The sequence below is a fragment of the Uranotaenia lowii genome, unplaced genomic scaffold (assembly GCF_029784155.1).
Source record: "Uranotaenia lowii strain MFRU-FL unplaced genomic scaffold, ASM2978415v1 HiC_scaffold_1184, whole genome shotgun sequence".
Lineage (NCBI taxonomy): Eukaryota > Metazoa > Arthropoda > Insecta > Diptera > Culicidae > Uranotaenia > Uranotaenia lowii.
In genome coordinates, this window is record NW_026597171.1 from 1 (window position 1) to 11,226 (window position 11,226).

At 39.3% G+C, this 11,226-nt stretch overlaps 2 protein-coding genes across 2 annotated transcripts; both read right to left on the reverse strand.

Annotated features, from left to right (window-relative positions):
- Positions 1 to 1,283: 1,283 nt before the first annotated feature.
- On the reverse strand, positions 1,284 to 1,781 carry LOC129759179 (uncharacterized). The gene has a single exon (XM_055756587.1). It carries the CDS (start codon positions 1,779 to 1,781, stop codon positions 1,284 to 1,286), a length of 498 nt encoding a protein of 165 aa, XP_055612562.1.
- A 749-nt stretch (positions 1,782 to 2,530) lies between these two features.
- On the reverse strand, positions 2,531 to 3,028 carry LOC129759180 (uncharacterized). The gene has a single exon (XM_055756588.1). It carries the CDS (start codon positions 3,026 to 3,028, stop codon positions 2,531 to 2,533), a length of 498 nt encoding a protein of 165 aa, XP_055612563.1.
- Positions 3,029 to 11,226: the final 8,198 nt, after the last annotated feature.

The window sequence follows — 11,226 nt, forward strand, 5'->3', positions numbered from 1 at the left end:
CATAATTTTTCATGAAACTATAGCAGTTCAAACTTTCATTGCTGACAATTTTTCAACGGAAATGGAGGCACCGTATCAGTAAGATTTGAAGTTCGAGGTTCCGTATCCTTAGGAAGAAACATCCAGTGTGTGTTTTCTATCCGTAACAGTTCCTTCCTAAAAAAAATAAATTGGAAATGAGTTCATTGAGGATAATCAAATCGAAAAATATACTAACCTTTTCATCCGGATGGTTTCAAATCTTTCTAAATTTTTCATTTTCGCCGGTGTCCTTGGGCGAAATGGCCCTGAAGAGAAAAATAGAAAATGAAACCCTACTGAATGGTTTTGCTAATTTTTTTTGAGAAGATCGATCATACTCACCAGAAAAACAAATGTTCCTGCGCCTTGCAAACCTCCATCAACTTTTTGATACGTATAGCAAATCAAATGTCAATTTGATAAACATTGACTACTTGATGTGATACTACATTGCTGGTTGTGATATTACACTAAAAGACTTGCTCACATGGTGTACATAGAAAAGATGTAATATTAAAACAATTATCCAAAAAAATACATCGGTTGGCTTACATCTTCATAAATTACATCGGCCAGCGTTACATTTTTTTTTGCTGTGCAACCTAGAGCTTTGTTGTTTGTATTTTTCAACAGCCAAATTTCCTGCATGAATAGTTTAGCTCTTGTGACAACGGGTCCAAGCATTCCAAGAGGATCGAAAATTTTTGCAATCCGATATAGAATAACTCTTTTGGTAAGAGTTTCCGATGAGTCTGGTGAAAACTCCAAATTGAACCGAAAAGTATCCGTCTTTGGCTCCCAAACCAATCCTAGGGTTTTGACTGTTTTCTCAGCTTCAAAATCAATCCCGTCACCAAACGGAATGGCCAAATTGTCCTCGCTAATACCTTCCAGGGCCGCTGGAATATTGGACACCCATTTCCGCAGACGGAATCCGCCACTTTGAGTGAGATCGTCGAGCTGTTTCCGTAGCACCCTTGCTTCATCTACATCCATAGCTCCCGTGATGACGTCGTCCATGTAAACGTCTTTTCCAAGTCTTTTTGCAGCCAAAGGGTAATTTTCCGCCTCATCTAAACTCAGCTGTTTAAGTACACGTGTCGCTAGAAAAGGAGCTGGCTTTGTGCCGTAAGTAACGGTCAACAGTTCAAAGGTGTCGATGGGGTTCGTTGGGGAAAAACGCCACAGAATTCGCTGTAGTGGCAAGTCGGCAGCATCGATCCAAACCTGCCGAAACATCTTTTCAACATCAGCGATCAAAATTATGGGAAAAACCTGCTTCGAATAATCAACGTCCGCAAATCATCTTGGATAACTGGCCCATTTAAAAGTGCGTCGTTGAGGGAAACTCCATTTGTTGATTTTGCCGAGGCATCGAACACAACCCGAACACGTGTTGTAGTGCTAGAAGCTTTGATAACCGGATGGTGGGGAAGATAGAAGTGGGGAATATTATCGTTCGGTTCTATAACCTTTTTCATATGACCATGACTTAAATACTCAGACATGAAGTCATTGTATTCGCTCCTCAGCGATTCGTTTTGACCTAGACGCCGTTCCAACTGTAGCAACCTTCGTAAAGCAGCAGATTTAGAATCTCCAAGACGTGCCACAGCTTCGGGGGATTTCGGCAAACCAACTTTGTACCGACCATCGTTTGCTCTTTTTACCGTCTGAATAAAAATTTCCTCACATCGGGTTTCTTCCACGGAATATTTAGACGAAGATCGATCTTCTTCGATTTCCCAAAATTTGCTCATTAATTTTTCCAAAGATTGTGAAATTGATGAATGCTGGCATAAGATAGTCAAATATACTTCGCACGTTTAACGTTTTCTCACATTAGGATTTAGAAGAGAAAGATACTTTCACTCTTACTTTTCGGCTTTGAATGAACATCTGTTTTATTAACATACTGTGCTTATATACTAGTTTACATGTTGTTCTTAACTTAGGTAGAATGTTTGTTTATTTGAGTATGCTATGCCTTCACGCGCGGCAGGTAAGGTCAGCGCGTGTTTATTTAGGTAACGTAAATTTGGTCTTGGCATTGGATGCCGTTGTGTTTGGGTTTATTCTTTTATTATGGTCGCAAAGAAAGGTTGCTGGCTATGGGTTTTTTGCAATAAGTAAAAAGATTGCTTTAGGTTTTCCCGCTGTGCTTGTGCTTTATGAATGTGTAAAAACATAACGTTTATTTTGGTCTTTTGGGTTTTCTTGATTATTATGAGTTTATGGACGATTGCTTCATTACTTGGTTATTGTAATATACTACGGTGATTAGGCTAATTATGCTAACAGGGAGGTACAGTACACCTCCCCCCTAAAAAAAAGAATGTCGAATTATTTGAGGCATTCTTATTTATGCCTTTATTACCCTATTCATGTGTACTACAGTTTCTTTGTTGGGGGTTCGTTGGGGAAAAACGCCACAGAATTCGCTGTAGTGGCAAGTCGGCAGCATCGATCCAAACCTGCCGAAACATCTTTTCAACATCAGCGATCAAAATTATGGGAAAAACCTGCTTCGAATAATCAACGTCCGCAAATCATCTTGGATAACTGGCCCATTTAAAAGTGCGTCGTTGAGGGAAACTCCATTTGTTGATTTTGCCGAGGCATCGAACACAACCCGAACACGTGTTGTAGTGCTAGAAGCTTTGATAACCGGATGGTGGGGAAGATAGAAGTGGGGAATATTATCGTTCGGTTCTATAACCTTTTTCATATGACCATGACTTAAATACTCAGACATGAAGTCATTGTATTCGCTCCTCAGCGATTCGTTTTGACCTAGACGCCGTTCCAACTGTAGCAACCTTCGTAAAGCAGCAGATTTAGAATCTCCAAGACGTGCCACAGCTTCGGGGGATTTCGGCAAACCAACTTTGTACCGACCATCGTTTGCTCTTTTTACCGTCTGAATAAAAATTTCCTCACATCGGGTTTCTTCCACGGAATATTTAGACGAAGATCGATCTTCTTCGATTTCCCAAAATTTGCTCATTAATTTTTCCAAAGATTGTGAAATTGATGAATGCTGGCATAAGATAGTCAAATATACTTCGCACGTTTAACGTTTTCTCACATTAGGATTTAGAAGAGAAAGATACTTTCACTCTTACTTTTCGGCTTTGAATGAACATCTGTTTTATTAACATACTGTGCTTATATACTAGTTTACATGTTGTTCTTAACTTAGGTAGAATGTTTGTTTATTTGAGTATGCTATGCCTTCACGCGCGGCAGGTAAGGTCAGCGCGTGTTTATTTAGGTAACGTAAATTTGGTCTTGGCATTGGATGCCGTTGTGTTTGGGTTTATTCTTTTATTATGGTCGCAAAGAAAGGTTGCTGGCTATGGGTTTTTTGCAATAAGTAAAAAGATTGCTTTAGGTTTTCCCGCTGTGCTTGTGCTTTATGAATGTGTAAAAACATAACGTTTATTTTGGTCTTTTGGGTTTTCTTGATTATTATGAGTTTATGGACGATTGCTTCATTACTTGGTTATTGTAATATACTACGGTGATTAGGCTAATTATGCTAACAGGGAGGTACAGTACACCTCCCCCCTAAAAAAAAGAATGTCGAATTATTTGAGGCATTCTTATTTATGCCTTTATTACCCTATTCATGTGTACTACAGTTTCTTTGCTGGTGTTTTTATTTTTTATGGTACAATTTGGGGTATTTATTTTTGTTATTGTAAAAGGTCCTATATAAAAGGGATCTAATTTTTTTCTATTCTCGTTCGACAAATATACTGTATCTCCTATTTTTATGTCAATTGGATTAGTGTTTGCATTATTTTTATTCTGTCGTATTACTTTGTTGTGTACTAATTTTTCTCTAGCTATTGTATTGGAGTTCTGTAATTTGAATTGAAGCTCGTTATGAAATTGATCTAAGTCATATACTGGTTCATTTCTTGTAGTTAAATTTTGTGGTAATGTTGTCTTGTATCCAAAAATAAGTTCATATGGAGTGAATCCGTGTTCGGTATGAGGAGTTGTGTTGAAACAGAATTCGTAATATTTGACCCAATCATCCCAATCCGTTTGGTGTGTATTAACGAAGCATCGCAGATACTCGTTGAGGCATCTGTGATTTCGTTCCAGAGCACCAATAGATTGTGGGTGATATGCGGTACTAAATGTCTGTTTAATTTCTAATATTTTACAAATTTGTTCCAAGACCTGGTTATTGTATTCAGTCCCTTGGTCAGTGCGTAACTCAAGGAATTGTCCGAATTTCAGAATAAAATGTTCGACTATTGCTCTTGCTATAACATTAGCTTCTTTGGATGGAATTGCTACTAACACAATGTATTTGCTAAGGTTACATTGTAAAGTGAGAATATACCTGTTTCCATTATTAGTTCTAGTAAAAGGTCCAGCTGTGTCTGCTGATAAGACCTCAAATGGTTTTGTAGGCGTCGTTGTTACAACTTCTGCCTCTTTAGTGTGTCTAATTACTTTATTAATTTTACATGTTTCGCATCGTCTGACAAAATTTACGATGTCATCTTTCATGTTTCTCCATTTGTAATGCTCTCTTATTTTTAGGTACAAACGGTGTTGACCTATATGACCACCTGTTGGGGTCATGTGATATTGGTGTAATATTTCCATTATATCATCCTGCTCTTTCAAAATTCTAGGAGGTTTGTATATAATTATTTGATACGTGGAAATGACAGTGTTTGCGATTTCCTTAAAAGTATGCAGGGAAATGAATTTGAATATATCGTCCTCCGTTGAGATTGCAATCATATTTCTCTTGTATTTTCCAAGGATTCTTCCAATATGTAGAAACGCAAGCTCTAATGCTTGGCTTCCATTTTCGCGCGTTATTGTAGTGTTAACTTTTCCTAAAGTTTTCTTAAAATTATGGTTAAAAATATTCATTCTCAACTGATTATGGTGCACCTCACAACCAAGTTTAAGTAGTTTCATAGTTTGCGATGGATTTTCAGTTTGCCATGCAGTAAGGTGATCAGTCTCGCTACAGGTTTGTTTCGAATCCGCGGTTGGATTTAATTTTGCTCCTTTTCGAGTCATGGCTCTCGTATTCACCATGAGTATACTAGAAGACTTTAGTTGTTCCGAGCTGGTAGGAATTTCTATACGTGAAAGCGCGTCCGCACACACGTTCGATTTTCCTTGCACAAACTCGATGTCGAAATCGAATTCTTCTAGGTCTATTCTCATCCTTGTCAGTTTCGATGTGGGGTTCTTCATATTGAACAAGTATACCAACGGTCGATGGTCGGTACGAACCAAAAAACGATAACCATACAAATATGGCTTAAAATAATTAACGGCCCAATGTATTGCTGTTAATTCTTTCTCAATTATTGGTTTATTGCGTTCGCCAGGGGTAAAACTCTTACTAGCGAAGGCGACTGGAAAATCTCCATCTTCGTATCTTTGGGAAAGTACTGCACCACACGCTACATCTGATGCGTCTGTGGTGAGAACGAATTGTCTTGAAAAATCTGGGTAACGCAGAATTTGTGGGGCTAATAAATGCTGTTTAAGTGTTTGGAAACTGACTTCGTGTTCGGGAGTCCATTGGAATATGGATCCTTTTTTTAGTAAATTATTCAAAGGTTTTGCCAAATGCGCAAAATTCGGCACAAATTTTCGGTAGTAATTGCAGAAAGCAATGAATCTACGTACTTCATCTGCATTAGTGGGTGTTGGGTATTTGTTTATGACTTCAAACTTTGAATCATCCGGTAGAATTCCTCTATCAGTGATTTTATGGCCAAGGTAGGTAACCTCGGTACGAAAAAATTTGCATTTGCTGGCATTCAACTTTAAGTTGTAATGTCTGAGTCGCTCAAATATTTTACATAGATTACTTAGATGGTGGTTAACTGAGCATCCGATAACCACTATATCGTCTATGTAGATGAAAGCACTTTCTGGGGTCAGTCCAGCCATTGCGATATTCATCATGCGCTGAAAGCTGTTAGGACTGATGTTCAACCCGAAGGGTAACCTTTTGAAATTGTAATGACCAAGAGGTGAGGAAAATGCTGTATATTTCTTGGATTCTTGATCTAATGGGATTTGGTGAAAACCTGCCATTAAATCAAGAGTGCTGAAGTATTTTGCTCTTCCTAGCTGGTCCAAGATTGTGTCTATACGTGGCAGTGGGAATTTATCTGCCAGTACTTTCTTGTTTAGTTGTCTAAAATCAACGACTAATCTCCACTTCTTGGAATTATCATTTGACTTTTTTGGTACCAGCAGGATTGGAGAATTGTACGGAGACACTGAAGGTTCAATAATGTCTTCGTCAAGTAATTTTTGTATCTGGGATTGAATTTCTTGTTGCTGTGAGTGTAAATTTTTGTAATTTGGGATATAGACAGGTGATGTGTCTTTTAAAGGTATATGTTGTGAATAAAAGTTATTTGTTGAAAGTTTTTCTCCTGGCAAACAGAATACATCTGGGAATTGCCTAATTAATTTTTTAAGATGAGGTTTTGCAAACATTGGTACTTCGTCCATGTCAATTTCTGAAAGAATTTGGTTTATTCTATCTGCAGTTTGATCAGTATTTGAATTTGTGTCGATTTTTGTATATTCCTCTAGTGAGTCAATTTTTGGTGTGAAATCTGCTATTGCAACTTGTTTGTTAGTTGTGTTGATTATTTTTACATACGGCGAGTTCGGCGAAATGATTGTATTCGCGCAGAACACACCTGGTACTATTTCGTGTGATAGTACTACTGAGTCCCTAATGATGTTGAAGTTAGGAATTTTCCTAATAACTTCACACCTAGCAGGAATCAAAATGTTGTTATTAAGTTTATCCTCTATAGGCACCGATATAAGGCAATTTTTGAAATTAAAATTCAATAGCCAACTTTCGTAATCTAGGGTGCATTTGTATCTAGTAAAGAAATCTCGGCCTAATATGCCATCAGTCGAGATTGGAAAGTCATCCTTAACGATTTGAAAAGAATAATTAATCGTTAAACCATTTAAAAAGGTAAGGTCGGTATTGGTTTCGCCAATCGTAGTGGTGAGACCTTCTGTAATACCTGAAACGTTAAAAATTAAATTTGTATTTACAGGTTGCATCGGCTTTATCTTTCCTAACTTAAAAATAGATATTTCTGCGCCGGTATCTATCATGAATGTACATTTGCAGTTAGACATTTGGACAAAAATTGTCACAAAATTAGCTGCGCTTGGGTTTATAGAGTAAATAGGTTTGTTTAATTTGGGTCCATCATGTGACCCGCATGGTCTAAAAAAGGCACGTTTGGGGATCTCGGTAAACCCTGAGGTTGATTGGTCCCTGTAGTCATGGTCAAATTCATTGGCATTGTCATTTGCTGCTCTTGTTGGACGTTTGTTGTGTAAATACGTCGCTGAGTTGGTCTTCTATGCTGACCAAAATGTTGCCCACGGTTTTGTTGTACAAAATTTTGGTTATTATTAAAATAACGCTGTTGAGGGTTCTGCTGGTGAAACGTGTTGTTTCTATAGCGGTTACCCTGCTGTCCATTTCTGCCATTGTAACGCGTGTTTCCACGCGTATTCTGAAATCTTGGTTGATTTCTGTGGCGTGAAATGGCAAATATTTGTGGGTTTTGAGCAATTTGTGGAATTTGGTTACTAGAGGTAGAAAGCTCTAGAACCTTTCTTATTGCGTCTTTGATATCATCAAAGTCCCGCACATTTAGCATGGTTCTTATTTCGTGTGAGTTGGTTCCATTTGCTAATGTTTCCACTCCCACTTTGGTTGCCATTTTGCTAGCTAGAGCTTCCGGCACCTCGTTTTGCAGATAGACTGCTTTGAGTTTGCTCGTTAGGGTATCTACTTCTTCACAGAAATTTTCCGTAGACCCTTTTGGTTTAATAGCCTTTAATTTGGCTGTGATTATTTCAGGTGTGGCCTTACTGGCACACCTCTTCTTAACGTCAGCCGCAATTGCAGCGAGAGTTGTCGCTGTTTCTGGTAGGCCAAGTCTGGCTTTACCAGTGAGGCGAGTCTTTATAAATTTTACCGCGATTGCTTGATGAGCTGCTGAGGTTAGCTCAATCAATAGATTGGTAGCGTCTAAAAACGCATCCAATCCGTCCGCTGTTCCGTCATATGGCTGCACTAGCGCCGTGGCGGTTTTGATGTCAAATGCTGCTTCGCTTGTCATCTTAGTTTTATTGCTTAATCTTGCGCAAATGATTACTGTACGCGTCAAGTTTTTAAATGTTATTTTAAATTTGTCGGTTGCACTTATTGATTTTAAATCAATAGTGTAAAAAATGAAGCTAGATAGTCGATTTGTTGTTTTGTAAATTAATGTTAGATTGTCGGGGCTGATCCTATCTTCAATGGTTTTCAGTCCTTCAATAATTTCGCTTCTTAATTTTTCTGTAATTTTCCTTTGGTTATTTAAGAATTGTAATGTATAGCTTCTGTTTGGGGCTTTTTTGAAGTTAGATTCTATGTTCTTAAGTTGGCTGAGTTTCAACTCTAGTCCTTCCATTAATTAAAAATATGCATCTCTCTCCTGACTTACTTACTACTTGACTTACATTTGAAGTTGATTCCTCCTCTGCGGGTGCATCGTCTGGCGTTGGCTTCGAGTAGGCGAGGAGCGGGCTATATGCGCCTATTAAGCAGATGTTGATGTCTGGAAAAATGGTCATCCATCGCTGGTCACTTTCCGGCTTGTTGCTGCTATCACCACCTGGAGGATGGTCCTGTTTTCTTCTTGCCGCTTTTCCACAAATCTTTGTAGACACCTTAGTCTACAAAACATGAAAATGACGAACAGGCTCAACACTAGCACAAGAGCTGCCCATTTCATGTCGATATTGATAATCTCTGTTGTTGCTTGTGCGGTGGCTGCCCAGTCAGACGTTACCGTCGTGGTAGACGATGTTGTGGTTGTTGTTGGTAGACGAATCGGCCAACAGCCCTTTGCGCCGCATGCTAGTTTATACATGGGGTCGGGCGCACTGGGTCTTCGACAGGTTAAACAACAAATCAACCAACCAAAAAAACTTTGTATACACTGTTTGGGCTCACTCTGTTCGTAAATTTCACAGCTGGCAGCGTATAGGATTTTGTCTCCTCTTTAGTGTTTTTTTTTTTTTTTATTATTTTTATTTTTATTTACACATTTTTTTTTTGTATATATTGTTTTTTCACTTTGAGCACTGTTTGATCATTTTACTGTTGCGCGCGTACGTTGTTCAGTACGATTTCCCGTGCGGCCACATTTCTCACATGAGCTTTCATGTGGCTGTTATAGGCCCGGAAAATAAAATAGAGAAGCACCAATGCGGTAATAACCACAAGCACTATCCCGATAGTTTGCAGTTCTTCTGCCGCGAAATTATTGTTCGTTATGTGGTTATCACTGGTAAACCAACCCATTTTGCAAAGGAAAAACAAAAAAAAAATTTTTTTTTCTCTTCACTCACGATCGAGTCACTTGTCCCGGTCAACGTTATTCTACACGCTCGAGTCGCGTGTCACGGTCGCCATCAAATATACTTCGCACGTTTAACGTTTTCTCACATTAGGATTTCGAAGAGAAAGATACTTTCACTCTTACTTTTCGGCTTTGAATGAACATCTGTTTTATTAACATACTGTGCTTATATACTAGTTTACATGTTGTTCTTAACTTAGGTAGAATGTTTGTTTATTTGAGTATGCTATGCCTTCACGCGCGGCAGGTAAGGTCAGCGCGTGTTTATTTAGGTAACGTAAATTTGGTCTTGGCATTGGATGCCGTTGTGTTTGGGTTTATTCTTTTATTATGGTCGCAAAGAAAGGTTGCTGGCTATGGGTTTTTTGCAATAAGTAAAAAGATTGCTTTAGGTTTTCCCGCTGTGCTTGTGCTTTATGAATGTGTAAAAACATAACGTTTATTTTGGTCTTTTGGGTTTTCTTGATTATTATGAGTTTATGGACGATTGCTTCATTACTTGGTTATTGTAATATACTACGGTGATTAGGCTAATTATGCTAACAGGGAGGTACAGTACAATAGGAGCCTCTCCACTGCTTACACCACATCGACCAGTAACCAGCCATCCGAAAACTGAGTGAACCAACATTGGAAGTCCTTCACCCAGTTGAATCCGTTGCTTTGTTGGGAAAAAGCAGAAAAGCGGCCACCAAGAAGAAGATCGATAGGATTAGATTTGAAAAAGTCCGGATCAACCAATTTGATTTCTTCTGGTAAGCGCCAAGTGGAAATAGAAATGTTCGACGTGGGAAGATCCTCCGTTACCTTGGGCAGCACGTAAAACTCCATCGGTTGCGAGTAATCAGATTGAAGTGATTGGATCGTAGCTCGCACCCTCTCCTTTGTATTCGTAGGAACCTGTCCTACTCCGCTGATTTGCACCTGCACCCTTCCACGTTGGATTCGTAACCTCTGGGAAAGTGACGTGGAAATAATGTTGCATTCTGATCCAGAGTCCAACAGTGCTCTCGCCGGAACCTTGCGACCAGAATCGTCCTGCATCCAAACAATTGCTGTAGCCAAGAGAATTGTTTGAGCTGTTCTGACCACATTGGAAGCAACCCTCTGCGCTTCATTTCCTCCGCTAGTAGATGCACCATCGTTAACTGCTTGGCCAATCCTAGGACCACCAGATTTCACCCGTTGTGAATTTTGGCCCTCTTCCGCTTTGAAGCAAACTAATGTATGGTGGCGCCCCTTGCACCGCCGACAGGAAAATTTGGATGAACACTCCTGAGCCCTGTGTCCCCTACGAAAACAGTTCCGGCAAAGCGATTGAAGACGCAAACGCTTTTCCCTTTCTTCCACTGGCAACCTTCCAAAAACGGGACACGTGTGTAAAGGATGAGACTCTGAACAGCTGATACATTTCCAGGATTCTGATGGTAATTGAACCGCACCGTGACTAGCGACTTTGATATGATTGGGTTTCCGATTTAATGATTGGGTTGGCTCAGTAATTTTTGTGGGTAGAGAATCAAGAATATGGATTCGACGACGCAAGAACTCAACAAAATCTTTCAAAGTTTCCTCTTCCATTGTGGACGAATGTTCCTCCCAACTCCGACGTGTTTTATCATCCAACCGAGAACTCAAAACGTGAATCAGGAGAAGATCCTTGTAGTCCGATGCTTGAATGACTTGATCCAAAACCTTTGTCGCCTTATCGAAACCCTCAACCAGCTTGTAGAGATCCGTGGCC

Coding starts and splice junctions, on each gene's coding strand:
- LOC129759179 (XM_055756587.1), bottom strand. CDS start 1,781: ATGAGCAAATTTTGGGAAATCGAAGAAGATCGATCTTCGTCTAAATAT.
- LOC129759180 (XM_055756588.1), bottom strand. CDS start 3,028: ATGAGCAAATTTTGGGAAATCGAAGAAGATCGATCTTCGTCTAAATAT.